The sequence below is a fragment of the Pediculus humanus genome, genomic scaffold (genome assembly GCF_000006295.1).
Source record: "Pediculus humanus corporis 1103172108322 genomic scaffold, whole genome shotgun sequence".
Classification (NCBI taxonomy): domain Eukaryota; kingdom Metazoa; phylum Arthropoda; class Insecta; order Psocodea; family Pediculidae; genus Pediculus; species Pediculus humanus.
Window position 1 is genome coordinate 474,840 of NW_002987891.1, and position 21,793 is coordinate 496,632.

At 28.4% G+C, this 21,793-nt stretch overlaps 5 protein-coding genes across 5 annotated transcripts; 2 read left to right on the forward strand and 3 right to left on the reverse strand.

Moving 5' to 3' along the window:
- Nucleotides 1-945: 945 nt before the first annotated feature.
- Phum_PHUM615880 (6-phosphofructokinase, putative) lies at nucleotides 946-5,090 on the reverse strand (the record flags this gene model as incomplete). Its single annotated transcript, XM_002433106.1, has 16 exons — nucleotides 946-1,084; nucleotides 1,166-1,388; nucleotides 1,459-1,683; nucleotides 1,757-1,856; nucleotides 1,930-2,082; nucleotides 2,166-2,324; nucleotides 2,396-2,542; nucleotides 2,612-2,740; nucleotides 2,822-2,965; nucleotides 3,039-3,227; nucleotides 3,521-3,541; nucleotides 3,989-4,097; nucleotides 4,187-4,397; nucleotides 4,477-4,666; nucleotides 4,770-4,921; nucleotides 5,003-5,090. The coding sequence occupies 16 exons, from the start codon at nucleotides 5,088-5,090 to the stop codon at nucleotides 946-948; spliced, it is 2,379 nt and encodes a 792-aa protein (XP_002433151.1).
- A 1,051-nt stretch (nucleotides 5,091-6,141) lies between these two features.
- Phum_PHUM615890 (polyA glycohydrolase, putative) lies at nucleotides 6,142-8,851 on the forward strand (the record flags this gene model as incomplete). The annotated part of the gene is made up of 11 exons (XM_002433107.1): nucleotides 6,142-6,231; nucleotides 6,313-6,495; nucleotides 6,573-6,722; nucleotides 6,789-6,868; nucleotides 6,948-7,039; nucleotides 7,113-7,269; nucleotides 7,341-7,471; nucleotides 7,553-7,740; nucleotides 7,823-8,051; nucleotides 8,123-8,224; nucleotides 8,313-8,851. 11 exons carry the CDS (start codon nucleotides 6,142-6,144, stop codon nucleotides 8,849-8,851), a joined length of 1,941 nt encoding a protein of 646 aa, XP_002433152.1.
- A 576-nt stretch (nucleotides 8,852-9,427) lies between these two features.
- On the reverse strand, nucleotides 9,428-13,652 carry Phum_PHUM615900 (dice1/dead/H box polypeptide, putative; the record flags this gene model as incomplete). Its single annotated transcript, XM_002433108.1, has 16 exons — nucleotides 9,428-9,582; nucleotides 9,666-9,815; nucleotides 9,899-10,111; nucleotides 10,163-10,601; nucleotides 10,682-10,818; nucleotides 10,901-11,104; nucleotides 11,195-11,307; nucleotides 11,389-11,534; nucleotides 11,617-11,844; nucleotides 11,944-12,096; nucleotides 12,175-12,306; nucleotides 12,397-12,578; nucleotides 12,661-12,841; nucleotides 12,907-13,146; nucleotides 13,221-13,298; nucleotides 13,536-13,652. 16 exons carry the CDS (start codon nucleotides 13,650-13,652, stop codon nucleotides 9,428-9,430), a joined length of 2,868 nt encoding a protein of 955 aa, XP_002433153.1.
- A 796-nt stretch (nucleotides 13,653-14,448) lies between these two features.
- Phum_PHUM615910 (uncharacterized protein) lies at nucleotides 14,449-16,755 on the reverse strand (the record flags this gene model as incomplete). Its single annotated transcript, XM_002433109.1, has 6 exons — nucleotides 14,449-14,898; nucleotides 14,993-15,167; nucleotides 15,360-15,647; nucleotides 15,735-16,031; nucleotides 16,122-16,387; nucleotides 16,678-16,755. 6 exons carry the CDS (start codon nucleotides 16,753-16,755, stop codon nucleotides 14,449-14,451), a joined length of 1,554 nt encoding a protein of 517 aa, XP_002433154.1.
- Nucleotides 16,756-17,076: 321 nt separating this feature from the next.
- On the forward strand, nucleotides 17,077-19,075 carry Phum_PHUM615920 (uncharacterized protein; the record flags this gene model as incomplete). Its single annotated transcript, XM_002433110.1, has 9 exons — nucleotides 17,077-17,206; nucleotides 17,319-17,479; nucleotides 17,567-17,746; nucleotides 17,814-17,915; nucleotides 18,001-18,141; nucleotides 18,223-18,468; nucleotides 18,547-18,706; nucleotides 18,781-18,930; nucleotides 19,035-19,075. 9 exons carry the CDS (start codon nucleotides 17,077-17,079, stop codon nucleotides 19,073-19,075), a joined length of 1,311 nt encoding a protein of 436 aa, XP_002433155.1.
- Nucleotides 19,076-21,793: the final 2,718 nt, after the last annotated feature.

The window sequence follows — 21,793 nt, forward strand, 5'->3', positions numbered from 1 at the left end:
AATTAAATTTAAAAGAATTTTTTTTTTTTTTTGTACGTTTTAATTAAAAATAAAAACTAAAAATCACAGTACGGACATGTAATAAAATAAGTTTTTATTATTTTATTATTTATGACACAAAAACAAAATGGCCGAAAAAAAAAAAAAAAAGTTGGAAAAAAATTATTGTTTTAGTTACCTTGTGAGCCGAAGTTAATCCTATGAATAAAGCACAGGATGTTATTAAGTATAACCGCAAATTCATTACCAAAAATTAAATAACTATAATTTAACTAATTTTATTAAGAATTCACGCCAAAAACCACGTTAATTATTAATAAAAACATACGGACTCACACCCTACTCTGATCAATGATACCGAACCGAATACTTCCTGACGTTTAGCCTCAAAGGAAAAATGGTTCTTGTATAGAATTCTTTAAGTCACGTCGTCATATAATCGGTTACAACTTTTTTTTTTTTTTTTTTTTTTAAAAAATTCCATTTCCGTTTCCGTTTTTTATTTTTTTAATATTTCTTTTATTTTCTTCTTATTAATTTTTTTAAAAAAAAAAAACTTTTGTCATGTTTTAAAATGAAATGAAACAATTTATTAGGTAAAATTAAAATTGAGATAAAATTTAAATAATTTATTAATTTACTTTTAAAAAAAAAAAAAGAATTTTTTTCATAATGGATATGATTAAACTGTGTGTGTGTATATATTTTAAGGAAATAAATTATATCTTTTCACGTAATAATTAATTAATAATAATTTTATTTTATTTATTGATAAAACAAAAATTAAATAATAATAATAAACAAGCATATCACAAATATTAATTATCTAAAATACTTGATTAAATAATGATAATATATATAATATTTTCTAAATCACAATTAATATAAATTATCTAATTTCGCAATAATAATAATAATAATAAAAGGTCGTTAATCCTCGTTTATTTAAATTAAAGGATTATCTTCACTTGTTTCTTCGACCGTCATGTACATACCCTCTTCTTCGTATGTACTATCGTGTTTGGCGAGAATTCTTAATAAGGGTCTAAGATGAAGCCACCATTGGACCATCGGAATTCTTTGCCTACAATAAAAAATACCTGATTTACCTGATTTTCGTAAATAAATAAGTAAATAAAATGTTAAATTTTAACAAATTTCGTACTCGAAATTAGTGTACGAAACGATTTCCTCGAGAGGTGTAAATTTGTATTGTCTCCGAATGACACCTAAAAGCACGGCAGAATCTGGTGTGTTGGCGCAAACCGTTCCATCCGGTTGCAAAGATTCTTTCACTTTTCGAGATATCCATTCGACCGTTTTCGCGCCCATTTTGGTACCTAAATTACGATCGAAAGGAGTGGGCGAACCACCCTGTTGCATGTGTCCTAAATTCATACGAAATATAAATATTATTTTATACAACTCCAACCTGAAACGTTCGACTACTGCACGTACCTAAAACGTTCATTCTGGCGCTGAACAGTCCCTTTCCTTCTTCCGAATATAATCTGTATATGAAATCCGTATTGTAATTATCGTTGGCTTTTTCATTTCTTAATATCAAACCCCTTTGAACTCCTTCGGCCATTTTCGATGCCATGTGATAAACATCTTGTTGTAAATCTTTTATGGAAAATTTCTCTTCGAATATGTACGCAGCATCGGCGCCACCAGCCAAACCTGCAAAAACGTTCGAAAAGTGTTAAAAATTACGATTACTTATTATGATTCCGATGCGAACATTATACCCGACCTGCGAGTGTGGCTAAATATCCGCAAAAACCACCCATTGTTTCAATTATGAAAACTCGTCGTTTGGTTCCCTGAGCAGATTGACGAATCCTGTCGCAAATCTACGAATGAAAAGCAAGAGTGAGTAAACGCGAATGAAAATATTTTGCATTAGACAACCGTAAACGTATTTACTTCGGTTATTTCATTCAAAGCAGTATCACTCCCCAAGGAGAAATCCGTTCCGGGAACGTTATTCGATATGGTCGATGGAATAACCACGATAGGTATTCGAAATTCTGGATATTTGTCTCTATTTTCGTACAACTGCAAAGCACCTTGATATGCCTAAAACAAAAAAAGAAAAAAAAAAATTTAATAATAAATAATTTTCCATTTCCGTTTATTTAGGGAATATTCAAATGAATCACCTCGAATCCACCGATAATCAGCAATCCTTGAATTCCAAATTCTTTAAGCTTGGCAGCAGTTTCGGGAAATTTTTTACTCGGCAATGTTCTTTTAGTTCCTAGCATAGCTCCACCTAATGCTATCCAACCAGTGACATCCGCCCAAGTCATTTTTTGAACCTGAATAAAAAAATGATATGTGGAAACCTTTCGACCATTTTAATTTTATGTTGAATTATGTTAATACTTACGTTTCCGTTGCATAGACCCTCGATGCCATCGTGGATTCCCATAATTGTTTCTCCTCTGTAAATGCAATTTCGTACAAAACTTCTCACCGCGGCATTCATTCCGCAAGCCGGTGCTCCGATATGCATAACACCCAAAGTTAAACCTCCCTGCGGTGGAAATAAAATTAGAAAAAGAGCAAAAAAAAAAAAAATCATGTCTGCTCAACGAATCATTACTTGATCTTTTTTATTTTCATCTAAAGTGGGAGGTTTCAATCTTGTTAACATTTTATAAATTTCTAAATTTCTATGAAAACTCCTCCCACGCAATTCCACAGCCTTACTCCAATCTTTTTCTGCCATTGCCTATCAAAAAAAAAAAAAAAAAAAATCACATTTTATTTTCCTCGTGAAAAACTTATAACCAATAATAAATAATAAAAAAACCTTAGAGACGGCTTTTGTCTTTTCAACGCATTGCATTAAGGGTAGTCTCACAGCCTGATTACCATCGAGGGAAACAACACAAGCTTCCGTTTCCGGTTGAGCTTCCATTAAAGCCATGACAGCTTCAGCTCCCATCCGACATCCCTGTCGAATAAAATCAATAAATGACTTTGTATATAAAATACAAATTGCACTTAAATTTAATTTGACCGCTTACCAAAATTCTGTCAAAAGCAGATGGATTTCCTCCACGTTGAACGTGACCCAAAACGGTTATTCTCGTATCTTGTTTTAATTTGCTAACAACAACTTCTTTAACCATTTCCGCTGTTATTGGTTTTCCATCTCTATCGATGGCTCCTTCGGCAACAATAATTATATTTAACCGTTGTCCGATTTGTCTTTCCTAAAAAATTTCATCCAAGTGTTCGACCATTATTAAAACAAACAATACATTTTTTTAGTAAAGAGTAATTTATAAAAATCAAATTCACAATTATTATGTATATTATACATTATTATGCAAGACAAAAAATACATAAACATGTTACCTAAAAAGTACTTTACCCTCCATACCTGGACTTTTTTTTTTTTCAAGGATAAGTTTTTTTTAAAAACTGGAAAGGCACAGTTGATACAAGATAATAAAAATAAAAAAAAAAAAAAAAATGAAATTAAATCTTGCCTGCTTTAAAGCACTGCATAATTTAATTGGCCAATCTTCTGTGGGAGGCCATTCGGGTATAAAAATAAAATCTGCTTCGGTACTAAGAGCCGCAACCAAAGCTAAATATCTAAAAACAAATAAAACATGCTTGGAAAAAATCCATTTTGAAAAAAAAAAAAAACCTTTTTCAGAGTTGTTGGAAGTTGAACCTGTTATTCGAAATTAAAACGATTAGTCTTATTTTATGAGTAAATACATTAAATACTAAATACATGCAACGACAATTATTGCAAAATAAAAATTTACAATGTTAGTATATATATATATAAATAAAATTTATGCTAAAAGTCGAGAGAAGAAATAAAAAAATATATGTACATAAAAATTAGACTTTTTCAGTCTTTGGATTATGCAGATTTAACATGCAATTATGTAAAGAAAAATATTCGAGAACAAATAATATATAATCAAATCAGTTGATTTCATTTACAATAAATAACCTGTTCTAATTTGGAGCAAAGTTTCTCGGGCCAATCATTTGGAGGTGGACTTTCAGGAACAAATACATAATCAGCTTCACTCGTTAGAGCTGTTACTAGGGCTAAATACCTAAAGTCAATAAAACCCCATCAATTGCAGACAAATTTAGTGAAAATTTTGACACTGAGCTTAATTAACATTATGAATTTGTCACTCACCCACAATGTCTTCCCATTACTTCCATAATAAATGTTCTCTGATGAGAATAAGCAGTCGAAGCGATCGCATCGATAGCTTCGACAATTCTATGAAGTGCTGAATCTGTTCCGATTGTCATGTCCGTTCCACAAAAATCATTATCAATTGAACCGACTAATCCAACTATGTGTAAATGGCTATACTGATCACTTGCTTCTTGCTGAATTTCACCTGATTAATCATAAAGGACTTTTAGCAGAATAATTATTTGAAAAATGGAAAAAAAAAAAAAAAAATTACTTATAGTTACCAGTGTTTACAAGTTCTGCTAATAGTGAAGGCCATTCTTGTCTAAATAAATTAGCACCTGTCAGTGATCCATCACCCCCAATAACAACTAAATTACTAATTCCTTTTAAAACAAGATTTTTGGCTGCTTTTAACCTTCCTTCTCTTTCTCTAAAATCACTGCACCTTGCAGAACCGATTACAGTACCACCCTGAAATAAAATATTTATAAAAAAATGTTCATGTGCAATGAATAACTGCAGTTAAGTTAATAAGACAAATTCTTATTATAAATTAAATAAAAATATTAAAAACCTTGTGAATAATTGAGGAAACAGATGACCAGTTGGCTTCGACAATATTGTCACCGCCATCAACCATGCCCTGATATCCTTCTTTAATAAAATAAACTTTGCAACCCAAATAAATTCCCATTCTAACAACTGCTCTAACAGTTGCATTCATACCTAAAAAAAAAAAATATACATTAATATGTGAGAGAAAAAGAAAAAAACGAAAAAAAATAAATAAAATATTGATTTTATTACCTTGAGAATCTCCACCACTTGTAAAAACTGCTAAACCTTTTCCTTTATGTGAACCTCTTTTAATAAATTTAATTTTTTCAGGCTCCATTTCTATATATATATATATATATAAGAAAATAAATTTATTAAAAATGATTTTGATTTGTTTTGTTTATTATTTTAATACCTTTGGAAAATTTTAAATATCGATTTTAAAAACATTGAAAATGTTTCCACATGTGTAAACATGTGGAAGAAAAAAGGGAGTTATTTAAAATTAAAACAAGTTGAACATAATTAAATAGATCAATTAAACGTTTAACAATTATATATTGAGTAAGAAGGGAAAAATACCTTGTAATTTTAATCCTTGATCCTTGGCACGTACACAAATTTTTCCGCTTAAAAAAGTGAATAATGATTTTAGAAATAAATTAATTTAAACAAAATATAATAATTTTAATTGTCGTTATAAATTATACGTATATATTACTTACAAACACGGATAAAAACTTATGAAACTTTTTATAAAACTTATAACGACTTTTATCACTGTTAAAAACGACCTGTCAGGGTCACCTTGATTTTTTAATGCCACTGTATTTAATAAAAAATATCCGCCATTTTTCAAATTTAAAGAGTTTTCGATTAAAAAAATTAATAGAATTATTTAAATGCAAATTCCGTTAAAAATATAATTTTTTATAAAAGTTTAATTTTAATCATTACAATTTGATTTATTTTTAATAATATTGCTTTGGATAAAATAATAATATTGTTAAAAAACTTTTTAATTAAAACTTATTAATTTATTTTTTTATTAATCTCGCAGTGGCATTAACATCTGACGTGGTTAAAGACACTCTTACGTAAATCTACAGTTTACGTTAGAATCACTTTTACTAAAAATATTTCTCTTTTACCAAACAAATTTTTCAAATAATACGTTAATAAATTTTCTACCTTGAAATTTTTGGCATTGGAAACCGTTTTTAATTACATCGCAATGACTTATTTATTTTTAGTTCAATAAATTGTGTTGTTGATAATAATAATAATTCAATATAGTATAAATTAAAATTTTTTTCAATATTATGTATTTAAATGTTGAAAATTTGTATTCAGTAATTTAACAATTTTATTAAAACATATAAGAAAAAATGCAAAAATTATTTCAGGAAAAAACATATTCATCAGATTTCGTACTTATGCCATGGGATGATACCCTTAGAATAAATATATCAAATGGGGTTAGTAAACCTTTTTTTTTGTTCCCCTGCAATTTTTGAAAATTACTCAAAATAATGCAGTTTGTTTGTTTTATCAACTAGGATTGTGAAGAATCGTGTACAAGATGGGACATGATTCTTAAACAATTAGATTTATCAAATCAAATTTTAAATTGTTTGGATTTAATCAATATTATAAAAAGTTATAATATCGTAGTAGATAAAAATGGAAAACAAAGTCAACCATTTTGGAAATTTTTCATTCTTCAAAAATATTTTTCAAATGTAAGGTAAATTACTGACTTTTACAATCAACATACTTTTTAACATTCATTTTTTTAATTGAGTTATTTTTATTTTAGTTGAATGATAATGAAGTACGAGAGTTTTTTCAAGAAGATGGCACATTGTCGACGATAAGACATTTAGCATTAGAATTAAAAACTCTTGTACCTAAATTAGAATTATTAAAAACTGGTAAAAATTCTGTGATAAACCTGCATCAAATTCAAGTAAGTGAAAAAAAACATTATTAAAAATCATTTAAATACATAATTTAATACATTTTTTATTTTTAGATAGCCAGCCTTTTGGCAAATGCTTTTTTATGTACATTTCCAAAGGGAAAAGCCGATTGTCCATCTTTTAATTTTATTTCGTGAGTCCACAAGTTTTTTTAAAAAGAAATTCTATTTATTTATTACATCAAATTATATTTATTAATTTTTTTTTTTTAGGTTATATGAAAGCAGTATTGGCCCTTCTGTGAATTGTAACATTGAAAAACTTAAATGTATTGTTCATTATTTTAATAAAATTAAGAAAAAACGTAAGTTTTTTGTTATTATTATTATTAATTATTTTATATTCTTACCTAAAGAAATTTAATATCAATGTTTTAGACCCTGGTGGCCTTTTATCTTTTCATAGATTATGCATTCCTGATCATAAATTTCCCAGATGGGATAAAACATCTGTCGCATTAACTTCGTTGACTGTTGATGCGAAAGGAAAAATTGAAGATCAGAATGGATTTTTGCAAATGGATTTTGCCAACAAGTAATTTTTAAATTAAATAACTTATGAACAATGTAATTAGGTAGAGAAACTGAATTCAATGTTTATTCCAGATATGTTGGTGGTGGTGTCTTGGGCAGAGGTTGCGTTCAAGAAGAAATAAGATTCATTATTTGTCCCGAGTTAATTGCAGCAAGATTATTTACAGAAAGTTTGGCAGATAATGAAGCATTATTTATTGCCGGTAACTCAAACTTTTTTTCCGTTAACTTTTATAAATTTTTTAAAATTAAAAAATACCTGGTTATGATTGTGAATTTTTAAGGTGCTGAACGATATTGCAACTATTCCGGATACGCAAGTACTTTTAAATATGGCGGAAACTACGATGACGTCACGGAAATGGACGAATCGGGGCGGAGAAAAACTTATTTAATTGTTGTCGATGCCCTTTATTTCCACCGTTTTCCCGAGCAATTTCGGGAAAGTAAAATCCTTAGGGAATTGAAAAAGGTGATTTCGCCTCTGTTAAAATCATTAAAAAACGAACGAATATTATTTTATTTAAATGTTAATGGGTTTAGACATTTTGAAGGCTTACGTCGGATTTAAACCGTTGGAAGACGGTCTTCCTCTTCCTCTGGCAACGGGAAATTGGGGATGCGGAGCATTCGGTGGTGATCCACAACTCAAATCCTTAATTCAATTAATGGCTTCGTCTCAAGCTCGAAGAAACATGCTTTATTTAACGTTCGGAGACTTGGCGTTAAAAAAACAAATCGAAGAAGTTTATAATTTACTCGTTGAAAACAACGTAAACGTCGGTACGTGGTGAATTGTAAAGTGCGCATGCGCGTACGTGAAAAAATAAATTTATCTCATTTTTTTGTTCTAGGGATGCTGTATAGAATTATTCGTTTGTACCACAGGGAAAAAAGAAAATCACAAACCGTGTTTCAATTCGTAAAAGAATTAATAGAAAAAAACAATGAAAAAAGTTAGTATGTGTCGAAACGAAAAAAAATTCCCTCGTCGATAATCATTTAACGATAATAATAATAATAATTATTTTCATTTACAAACAGGAAATCAACAAATTCCCACAACATCGGAATTCCGGGCAATTTCGGCAACTGAAAATGCAAAGTTAAATAATACCACCGAATGTGCAGACGACGGCGAGGATTCGATCAATTTTCCGGATATGGATGTAGATTTCGAAGATTTGGACGAAAACGACGTCAAACGAAATAAATTTTCATTCGAATGTCAAAGTTCATCATCATCTAACAAAGAGGAAAAATTTATTACGACGGATACGATTTGGTACGAAAACGAAATAAATTTTCACAAAGGAACCAAAGATCAAACCGTCGATTTGGAAAATAATTTAAGCTCATCTCAAAATTTATTTTCCGATGAAAAAATGGAAAATTTTAGGGAAAAAAAATCACCGGAAGGTTGCGCGAATAATCAAAATGATTCCGGAAGTACTAAGGAATCGAATTTTCCTCACACAAAAACTCCAAATGAAGAAAAAAATAACAAACAACAATTCATCAAATCTGAAAAAAAATTCGTACAAAAAAAAATAACGGATTGTTATTTTATAACGAAAAAATAATTTTTTCCTGTTTTTTTTTTTTTTTTTTTATAAAAATATTATTATTATTTTTTTTTTTTTCTTTTTTTCTTTCTTTTTTTCTGTTTGACATTAATAATAATAATAATTTTCGAATTTAAATGAATAATCGAATCAATGAAAGACGACTGAAATAGGTTTTACGAATATAAGTTAAACAAAAAAAAAAAAAAAATACATAAGAATGTGACTGATCGAATGTATAAATAATAATAATAATAAACAAATTTGATAAATTTTTTTTAGCAGACGATTTTTTTGCCCCTCCTCCTCCTCCTTTTCCTTCGGTCGTTACGTCATCCTAAAAATTTAATATGAATTTAATTTTTAAAAACTCTTTGAAAAAAAAAACGCAAATTTCAAATCTTATGTTTACCTTATGTACGATGAAATGAGCGAGAGAGAAAAAACCCGCCGAAATTCGTTTAAACTATTTTCTTATTCATATCCTTCCCTTCCTCTCTCCTCCTCCTTTTCCTCCTCTTACTCCTCCTCCTCCCCCCCTCCCACGTTATTATTATTTTTATTTGTCGCAGAAAAAAAAAAAAATATAAGAAATCAATGGTCGTTTTGCGTTATCAACAATTCGACTAAATTCGCTAAATTTTTCCTTTTGAATCTCAAACATTCTTTAACGACTATTTTGATTAAATTCAATTTCGTTTTACCTCCTCCTTTTATGTTTTTCAAACAGGAAAAAAGTGCCGAATAATCTGGAATAAAAAAAAAAAAAAAAAACGAACGAAATAATCCACATTATCATTATTATTATCATAATCACTCCCCATCGACTTACTTTTCCCAGGTTTTCTAACGTATTTAAAGGCTAATTTTTTTATTTTTAAATTATGGGCTCTTATTTCTTGAGGATCCGCCGCCGCCGCCGCCGTGCCGTCGCCGCCGCCACTCCTCCTCCTCCTCCTCCTACGTTTTTCCCTTTCCCTTTCTCACAATTAACAGATCCCGAATTGACGGATCCCCTTTTTTTATCTTTCTTATCCTCCTTTTTCTCCACGTCGTTTTTAATACCGACGTCGTTTTGCAGCGTTATCGTCGGGGGAAGAAGTTGGTACGTGTCCATGTTTTCATTGCAAGGTTCGTAAGGTTGTAGGTTTTCTATGGTAAGGACGGGAGGACTTGGACTTCTGGATCTGGAATTATAGGAATTAGCAACTTCTGAAAAAATAAATAACACCGGTTGACGAAAATTAATTCTAAAAGAAATAAGAAACAAACGGAAAACTAAAAAAATTTTTTTTTTTTTTTTTTTTTTTACGGATGACTTCCGGGTACCTCTGATTCCGTTAACTTCAACTTCCATATCCGTTTCCTCTCCGTCCGTTTCGGGTTTGCAATTACCCACGACGACATTATTATTTCCTCCTACGTTATTTTTAAAGCTTGAATTTTTTAGGACTCCCATCCCGGGATTTTTTTGCGCGTTCCCTAAAATAACTTTTGCGAACCCCCTATTTTTATCCGTGACGATTTCCGGGGGTTTGTCATTTTCCGTAAGCTTATCAAACGTTTCCGGTTTCGTTATTGTGCTTATAGGGGCGGGAGAGGGCGATCTCGAAATTAAACTACCTCTCGTCGCCGTGTAATCTTTTGGCAATGGACCTGGTTTTCGACGATTGTTGGGCTTCGGAGAGCCAGGATCGGACAAGGGTCGTTTTGTACCTCTGCTCAACATTCCGACAACATCCACGTCAGCTTCGTCAACCATCATTCTCTGAAAAAACATTTTTTTAAAAATAAAACCTGAAACTTTTCATCTTCATATATCCATACCTACACATCCCCTACACGTACCTTATCTATTTTAAATGGATTACCAAACATGTGTTGTCTAACCGGAGGAGTTTCGATTTCTTTCAATGGTGGAGGAAGTCGTTTCAAATGTTCCTGATAATTGCCCATTTGCGACAAAGGCATACTGTGGCGGAAATCTAAAAACGAAATCGTAACAGATTATTATTAGTCTTCGTGGTTGTAGATTCAAATTTAAATAATTTTAATTTAAAAAGGAACCTTCGTCCATGAGTTTGATACGTGACAGAGACGTGTGAAGGAAATTTTTTCTCATTTTCAACACGTGATTTAATAAATTTCGTCTGGGAATGTCGAACGCGTTTCGAAAACCCCCAGAACCGACTTTTTCTTCTCCGATTTTAGGAATGCCGACGACGAATCTATCGAATTCATTGAGCTGCTCTTTGAGAGAAGTAAATTTATCTGCAATAACAATTTCGTTATAACAACAACAACAACATAATATCAAAATATCATGATGACGTGGAATAAGAAAGTTTACTCTGGACGTACCCTGCAAAAGAGGATGAGACACGAGTGATTTTTTCAACGGCATCCTAGGAATAACTCGTATTCCTTCTGGAATATTCTTATTATTTTGTTTATTGTTAACTTCGTCACACAGTCTGAAAAAATAAATATTTTCGATAGAATCGTGATAAAAAAATAAAAAAAACATTTTAAAATGGAATCTCTCATCTATTTACCTTTCGAAATCATTTTTAGCTTGGATTTTTAATTTTTTTAAATATTGCATTACGCTATAACTAATACTAGATTCAGTGGTTTCTGGAATTAGGGTTTGAGCAAGACTGGCAGGAACTCCCATTTTAGTTAAGGCTCTTCTCAAGGGCTGCAAAACGAAACAATCAATGTCAAATTGAAAAGAAGAAGAAGAAAAAGAAGATGGAGAAGAACAAAACAAAAAAACATACTCCAACATAATAACTTGGCATCATTTTAAGATAATTCGAAAGTTGTATTCTCCATTCGTTTGTCGGCTTAAGGCGATGAGTTCGAAACAATTCGTCCAATAATTGCAATAAAACGGGATAATTATAAGGCATAACGAATAAATTAACGCATGTTAAATTCGTCGAAGCTTTCAGGTATCCGAACGGATGACCCGCTTCCGAATTCTTATACGAGTTCGTCACGAAAACCTGGAAAAATAATTTTTTTTTTTTAAACTTTAACGATGAAATCCCCATTACAACCCAAAAAGGTTATTGATAATTATTTGATTAACTTATTAAACGTACCTGCCAGCAAACCGTCGGTTGTTTTCTAGCCAATATGTATTGCGTTAGAGGACTCGGTTCTAATTCGTATTTATCAAAAGGTAAATTTTCAATAACCATGGGTTCTTGAGATGTGCAAGTAAACTTTAAATTAGGATGAGCCGTTCTTGGAGGCTGACAAAACAAATTAATTAAAATTTAATTATAAATAATTAAAACTAATAAAATATTATTATTATTATTATTTTTTACCAAAGAGCTAGCACTTAGATCTGGCCAAAAACTTTCAGGAATAGGCCAGTATCCGACAGCAAAACCTTTTTGAGCTGAACGTGGGACGTAAATTAATTTCCTACAACTTTGCCATACTGTATTGTTTTTAACCTAATGTAATAAAAAAAAATTTTTTTTAGCTTCTTAATTATCATCGAAACAAAATTAAAATTCACTTTATAAAATTCAAATTGTACATACCGTATCTTCTGCCTTATCATCCTGTGCTTCCGACTGTTCCCCATTTTCATCTTTTCCATCGACAGGAGATGGATCAGGTCCAATTTTTTCAAAATTAATAACAACTCCACTTTGAACTTTTTGTACTAATGAATCAATACATTGCATTAACATTCTATGTGAAGTAATGGAATATGATCGTCCTGAAAGTGAACAAATAATTTTAAAATATGACAAAAAAAATTACAGGAATTTGAAAACAATTTAAATATTAAATTTTAATACCTCCAGTAACTTCACACATTGCATCTATAGGACTTATATCGCTGGGTACAAGTCCAATATCTCTTTCAACAGGAGGAGTACCAGAGAGACGGAGAACAAGGGAGAACAATCTTTGATCCCACCTAAATGGTTCTCTCGTAAGCTCCGAACCAGGGATAGGAGAATTCATGGGTAAAATAAACTAAAATAAATATTAATTATAACAATAAACTTAATTTAAAATTTAAAGTGAATTTTGATGTGTACCTCTTCAGGAACTCCAGATGAATTTGATAATTTTCCTCCATCGGTTATTACGACAATCACGCTTGGCTCGAGAAAAAAAGGACACCTTCCCTGACCGTAAGTATCGATACCTGTTTGCATACGATTAATGTTTAAAACATCGAATGCATGTTTAAGTGCAGAGCCCATAGTTGTTAAACCAGTGCATTCTAAATTTTTTAATTCATTCATAAATGTGGCCAAGTTTTCTTTCCATCCCGCCTATAAAAAAATTTTTCAGTCATAAAAATTTAACTTTTGTATTCTATCAATTTAATTAATTATAATAAAATTACTTTTATATTATGAGGAGGATCTTCAAATGTTAAAAGCATATATCTATCAACTCTGCTTTCAGGTGACCTTTGACGAACCTGAAAAAAAAAAAAAAAAAAATTTACAATTTTTAAACCAGGCATTTAAAAACCAGTTATATTAACAAGCTACATCAACTCTTAATGGAACCTAACCTAACAAACTACTCACATACAAATAAATCAAATAATAACAATTTAAAATATAAAAAATTGATAATTTTACTCGAAAAAAATTTAAAACTGATTGATTAAATGAAAAAAAAAGAAAATAAATTATTTGTTATTTTACTCTACCTTAACGAAGGTTTCAACTGCACCTTTTGCAACATCTAATAAAGTTGGTCGTCCGCCTAAATACGCTCTCTGATTCATTGAAGCTGAAGTGTCTATTAAAAATACTATTATGGTCATTTTGGCTAAAATTAATTTATTAGAAACAATAATTTGGAACTAAATAAATTAATAGGTAAAACTAAGACATAATTCGATGAAAATAATATCTCATGGCTTAAAGTGTTTACGTTAAGTGAAGGCATCCACCATTTTTATATATGTAAAGTTATATTTCAAGTTGACAACTTAACAAACTATAACTATAAAAATTTGCGGTAATTTAATTTTTATTCATTATATGATGATTGACAAGCAATATAAATTTTATTTTAATTTTTTTATGTCTCACTGACATTTATAAACTTTCCCTAACAAATATTCATTTTTAACTATTTTCCTAATAAGATAAAATAAAAAAAAAAAAATTATCCTTTAATTAAACCTTTGTTTCAAATTTTAAATTAAAGTTATCCCAACTCATTTATGAACTTGAAAAGTTTTTATTTCAAAATAATTTAAGACATTAAGGTGATATAAAAATTAAAATTTTGTTTAAAACAAACATTTACTACATATAATAAAATCAATTACAAATATTAAATACCATCTGTAGGATATATTTATATTTAAATAAATAAAAAAAAAAAATTTGAAGGCAGTGTTGAATAATTGTACTTTAAAAAAATTTTTTAATACTTTTGATTTTCATTATGATATGAACAGATAAAATCAAAAACTTTTTTTTTTTTTCTTGATTAATAGTATTTCATAGACATTAACTTTTAAATAATAAATAATAATTTTAACAATCAATCATTTTATAACAAATAATGCACAATAAATTTGTTGTTATCGATAAGTTTTGTTTAATGATTTAATTTAATTTTTTAACATTACTCGAATCTTTCATGCATACATCCATACTATTTAATAAAAATGATTGGTCTGATAAAAAATTCATGTCTTCGCTAAACTCTTTTCTTTTTTTTTTGTGATGTTCATCAATTTTTTCTTTCAAATTAAGCAATTTGGCTTGTTCTTCATATTTTGATTTAATTAAATCCATTAATGAATCCATTTCATTTTTTAACATATGATTTGAATTAAGTAATTTCTGTGATTTTTCACTATCATCATCTTCAGAAGACTCTGATAAAAAATCTGGAATTATATCTTTTTCATCACTCATAGTTTTCTCCGATTCTGAACAATCTTCAAAATTGCAATCGATGATTGTTTCCGATGTTATATGATTATTTTCTGACTCCATTTTCTTTTTCTCTGGAACTTTTCTCTGACTAACTTCTTCATTTAAAGTTTTTACCTTTATTAGGAAAATTTTAAACACTTATTAGAATTAGAAGATATAAAATGAAGTGGATTGAGGATACATTGAGTACATAATATAAAATATTTACCTGTTGCTCCACATTTTGCAGCAACATTTGCAAGTTAAGGTACAATGGTTGCGACACTGAGAAAAATTCTTTCACTTGAGTATCTTTTTCCCAACTCACTTGATTTTGTAAATCTAACCATTTTTCAAGAAGTGTATTGTGCTTTTGTAAATCCTTTAAAATATTTTGAAGAGCCCTAATTAAAAAAATATTTACCATAATAAGTTTTTATTTTTTCCTTAAAAACATAACTTTTATATGGTACTTCAGGTACAAAATTAAATAAATAATTTTTGTCATGTTATTTACATGAAAACCTTAAAATATTAATTCTTACTAATGAGGTACAGCATAGTAGTATATAAAAGAAAGAAAAAATAATACATACGCATGAATTTCTAACAATCCTGATTCCAACTTTTTTTGACAAAGTAATGCATGCTTAAGCTGGAGTGCACGAATGTTTCCAGGATTTAAACTTAAAACATTATCATAGCAAGCTATGGATCTTCTGTAATCACCCAAAGATGCATAAACATTGCCTAAAGCTAAATGTGAAATATGTTGTATAGGATCATGATCGACTGCACTGTGAAGTACTATAGCTGCTTCTCCCAAACTGTGAAGTTCTTGTAATAGAGTACCTAGATTAAGTAACACTATATATCTCTCACTCCTAAAATAGTATTTTTTTTTTTTTATATATATATATACAAAAAAAAAAAAAAAAAATTTGTAATTCCATATAAGTTGTTTTTGTTACATTGGTGAGAAATAAACGGCTCGCCTCGCACACTCCACAGCTTTGGTCCCATTTCCTAAAGTTCTCCAATAAAAGGATGCTATATTGTAAGCAGTCCAATCTGAACTATTATTTCTAAGCATGGCATCGATATTAAAATTAAAAATTGTTTTAGAAGGCACTGGATCAACGGTTAAATTAAAATTATTTCTTTTATTTAATGTGTCTAAATGTGGAAATGTTCTCATGCTAAAATCTAAATTTGAATATGTTGTGCAATCAAGTTCCAAATTTTGAAAATTGTCTTTCATTTTAGGCCTGAAAAAAAGAAAATAGTTTTTTGTTAATGTTAAATAAATTTCTATTCGTTTAAATGAATGGGTATCATCAATATTCTTTATTATGTACCTTGTACCTTGACCATAATCTAAAAATTCAGTATTTAAATTATGTTTACTTAATGGCACTCTGCCTAGTAAACAGTCTATGTCAGTTGAATACAGTCTTTTTTCTAAATCTTCTTCTCCTTCAATTTTGGCCCTTTGAATATCAATCGATTTTTTTAGTATTAACAATTGTTTATATAAATTTTTTATCGTGGCAAGTCTTTGTTCTTGTTCTAAGAATACAAACAAATCATTATTTTTGGTAAGTGGAAATCCACTACTATCCACCTAAAAAAAAAAAAATGAAAACAATTATTTAATTATGTTTAATAAAAACAAAAAAAAAAATTTTCCCCATAATATTTATGAGTATTGAAACAAAATAAATATCTTTTTATTATAATCATAAAAGTTTTTCAAATCACTCTTAAAAAAATTTTAAAAATAAATAAAATAAATTAATAACACAGTCAAGTCACGTCACATAAACTCTTTTCAAAAATTATAAAATTAAAATAAAGGAAAAAATTTTATAAGAGAAATTTTTTAATTGAAAACGTCAAGTAAATAATAAACACCTGCGACTGTATTTTTCCATTTTCAGTGACAACCCAATGATAAGAAGCGTATATAGTGATAAAACAATTTGTAAACATTAATATATTAATTATTAGTTCGGCCATTATTGTTTTTTTTATTAAGATAATCGATATATTGAATCGACTAATCGTTTTTTAGGAAACAAATATGGTTTGATAAGTAATACAAATATTATTATAAATGGCGCTTATTCATATTTGATAACTGTCGTTATATTATTATTAGTTTAATATATTAGGAAAAGAAAATGATATTTAAAAAACATATTTTATGACATCGACGTAAATTAAGGTTGTGCTAATCCGCCCATTTGGGATAGTAAACGTTTTTTTTTTTTTTTTCTGGAAACTTTTGCTTATGAGAAATAAAGTTGTAAAATGTCTTCTTCGTACAGTAGTTCTTATTCAAATGTATCATCTCTACTTAAAACATCAAGCATGATGGAACAATTAATTGAAGAAATTAATTTTCAAAGAGCAAAAGAAATGAGACAACTACTGAAAGATGGTGAGTCAACAGTAAAATTTTTATTTGTCACTGCATAAATAAGTTATACAAATGCTGTTTTTACAATTCATATTTTATTAATAAGTTAAAATGTTTTTTTTTTAATTTTTAGACAGAGGTTATGGAGGTATGCATGGCACAACCTATTGGACAGATTTATTTGTCAGAAATTTTTTATTTCAAACAGAGTTATCAATCGACTGTGATGATCTCTTATTTTTTGTTAGAAAAAAACATATTAAAGGATCTTCAAGATATTTACCTAAATTTGAAGTGAGTTATTATTCTTTATAAACAATTGCAAATAAATTTTTTAAAAATAGTTACTCCATTTGTAATGGAAAAAAAAATTTTTTACAGACTGAGGTAGAAGTATTTAGAAAAGATAGTAAAAAACTACCCATCGGTGATCCCGACATAGATTGGGAAGAAACAGTTTATTTAAATTTAATTATCCATCAATTCGATTATGTTTTAACGCTGGCAATTTGCACAAGAACTAGTTGTAAAGAACTTCAAATTTTAAAAAGGCATTCACAAGTAAGTCAAATGTGCAGTATTTGGTAAATTGAACCTTTAACATCTTAGTAATTTCATGTTATTACAGAAAGTGTATGCTTCACCTTCTCACAGAAGAATGGATACCAAAGGAGAAACTGAAGACATGACTTATCCTTACATTTGTTTCATGATTGATAATTTCGATGAGGTAACGAAAAATTTTTTAAAAACGATTTATATTTCACAACCTTTCCTTTTTAATCGAATGATTGGTGTAAATTTTCTCTTATTAGGTTTTTTCTGATATAACAGTTCGTGATGGTGAAATGGTGTGTGTAGAATTAGTCGCCACAGATAGAGAAGGATCTACTCATGGAGTAATATTTCTCGGTTCTATTAGATATGATGCTTTAAAATGGGTTTACGATGCCAGAGTATGTTTTCCAAAACTTATTAAGTTTATTAATTTTTTTTTTATGTAAATAAATATATTATTACATAAAATTTAACTTTAGGTGAGCGCCAATGCAAAAATGTCTCAGAGAATGACATTCGGTTTATTTTCATCTGCATCATCGGGCCGAATAGAATACGTAAGAATGAAAGGACCCGATGGTAAAGGTCACGCAGAGGTAGCAGTTACAAAACCACCGGGAGCTGGTTGTGAAACACCCACGAGTGAACCTGGTCTTTGTGCTGTTGATATGTGGGATCAAGATTGGAATCAGGATCCCGAAGATTTTTTTGTTTATCGACATCAAGTAAGATTCGATTTTCAAAATGGAATTTAAAATAAAAAAATAAAAAAACACAAAACTTTATTATTCGTTTACATTTAGAGAAGACTTAGCGACCCGAGTGCCAATTTGAATTATTTTGTTCGCGGCGGGTGGAAGTCAAAATCAGATTCTGTCAATCCTAGAACACGGTCGGAAAATGAAGGTTTAGATTCTTTAGCCAACACAATGACCGAAGTCGAAGCTGGAGATGTCAGAGACGGTATTATCAGACAAAAAAATTTTAAATTGAACCTCACGTCAATAAAAAATGTCATTATGTCTTTTCCTTCTTAGAATTAGACGATGGTGCTTATAATCCTCTATGGACCATGAAAGGTTTCACACAAACTTTTCATTTTTGGAAGGAAAATAAAAGAGCACAAAGCGTTCCTTTAAAGGCTTACGTCACATACGTTACCCTTCCATGGTGGACCATAGCAAGGGGTAAGTACTTGATTAATTAATTAATAAATTATTATTATTAATAACCGTAATTAATAAGTAACGATAATGATAATAATAATTTCTTTTCATGCTGCTTTTCTCAGATCTTCTTGATAATCGCGAAAATCCAATTCTAACATTTTAGTCTTCATTTGTGTGAAATAAACAATTTTTTTTTTTTTTTTTACATAAACACAATGATGATAATAATAATAATAATAATAATAATAATAATAATAATAATAATAATAATAATAATAATAATAATTAATTTTAAGCTTAATGCTTGCTTATGTTAAGCAATGATAAGATTGTCAAATTTAATTTGTTCAATTTCTAAAAAAAAAATTGCAAAGGAAAATTTTGAAACGATTGGGGGGGGGCAAAAAAAAAAAAAATTCAAAGCTTCAAGTCGCGCAATATTCGCCAATCAAAAAAAAAAAAAAAAATTATCATTATTATTATTATTATTATTATTATTATTATTATAAGTATTTATTTATATTATTTGACCGTCTACCATTTTTCTTTTTTTTTAATAAATTTATTATATATTGTTGCCGAAGGGAGAAGGGGTGGGTGGGGGAGGGGGATGAGGAGGAAAAACGGATAATTTTTTATAGAAAATCGCTTCCGATCGGTGCTGCTTTTCTTTTTTATTAATAAAAAGGTGCCAAAAAGGTATACAGTCTCTTGAAGGGCGCCATATTTGATTATTTTTTTACACGTGGTTGCTTGTTTTGAAATGAGTTTTTCCTTTTTTCTTTTTCGTTTTTGTATCTTTCCATTTGATTGATACCATTTAAATAAAGTGTAAACGGGGAAGAATGAAAGAGAGAATGAAAGAATGAAAGAAAAGGAGGGAAAATGAAAAAGAAAATTTTTTTTTTTGTTTGAAAATTGTAATTAATGTTAAAAGAAAATGTTTGACGTTTTTAGATTAGTTTTATTAAATGTGTGGCACATACTTATTATTATTATTATTATAAATTTACATTGTAAATATTTAAACAAAAAATTTATTTATTTATTTATTATTCGCTGTTAATATTTTAAAATAATAATAATAATAATAATGGATTAAGAAAATTTTTTTTAAAAATAAATATGTGGATGACACGAGTCGTTCCTCTCAAATTATTTATTTATTAAATTCAAAAAAAAAAAGATGGCGGCGGATATTATTAAAATTAAAAAAAAAAAGGCGTGATGGATTTTAATTATAAGGATGATCGCGTAAACGAAAAAACCGGAAATGGAAATGAAAAAACAGAAAAAATAAATAAATTTCTTATTAATTTTTTTTTGATGTTAGAAAACTCGTTTTGAACTTCTTTCTCTCTCTCTCTCTCTTTCATTTAAGAAACGCGATAAATTATCATTATTATTATTATTTATTTAATTTATTTATTGATTTATTTATTGATTTATTTATTTAAAAATATTATTTCCGTTAGTTTCGTTGTTTTGAATTTTTTTTTTTTCGAGTCGCGAGTTTTAAAATTAGTAATTTTATTATACGAAACGAACTTTTTTTTTTTTTTTTTTTTTTTTTTTAAACCCAACCGCTGCCTCTTAAAAAAGAAAAAAAAGTTGTAATAATAATAATAATAATAATAATGATGATGATAATAATAGTAATTTGAGAAGTGGGGAGAGAGAAAAAAAAGTTGGAAGGAAAGAAAGAAAGAAAAAAAAAAAAAAAAAATTACAAAATTGGTTTTTTATAAAAAAAAAAAAAAAAAAAATTAAGAAAGAAGCACGAAACGTATTATTATTATTATTATTATTATTATTATTATTATTCGAACGCGTTACATTCGTTCGTTTAATAATAATAATAATAATAATAATAATTAAATGAGTATTTATAAAAAGTCTTTTCTTTTTTTTAAAAGACTTCGTCTTGTGTTCAGTTCGATGTTGGATACGGTTAAGTTAGGTTGTTATTAAAAAAAAAAAATAATAAATAAATAAATATATATATATATATATATTATTATTTTTTCGAATCGGATTTTTAAAATACGCGTTCGCACGCACACGCACACGCACATACGCACATCAAGTGGGTAAAATATATATATATATATTTAATAATGAAAATTTTTATGTTTTCGTTTCGTATGGGAAGAAAGCATGTGACTTATTTATTTATTTAATTTTTTTTTATTGATTAATTAGGGTTTTAATTAACATTAAATATTAATTGATAATTTTTTTAAATTAATAATTATATAATAATAATAATAATAATAATAATAATAATAATAATAAATAGAGACAAGAAAAATGGAGGAGAGAAAGAAGAAGAAAAAATGGGATTTTTTTAATTTTTTTTGGTTTTATTTTTATATATATTTCATCATCATTATCATTATCATCATCATCATCTTGTTGTTGTTGTTGTTTTCCATTTATAAAAAATAGAACAAACAAATGACCAAAAACGCATTCCGATAACCCAATTTAACAAACAAACAAACATAAAAAAAATGCATTTTTTTTTTTTTTTTCATGACTCTCCGCGTTGTTGTTGTTGTTGTTGTCTAACCCTTGACTTAAATAAATATGTGTATACGTGCGCGTGAAAAAATGAATAATAATAATCATAATCATCATCATTACAATTAAAAAAAAAAAAAAAAAAATTGCCATCGTTTTTTATTGTAATATAAATAAATAAATGATTGATTGATCAATGAATTGATCACATCATTATTGTCGATTGTTTGTTTGTTGTTTGTAAAAGCACACTTTGTTAGTCTTTTAAAAATGAAAAAAGTTCATTACAAATTGTTTAAAAAAAATGTCATGAAAATAAAATGGCATTAATCTCCCAAGTAAGTTGTTTGAATTCTTG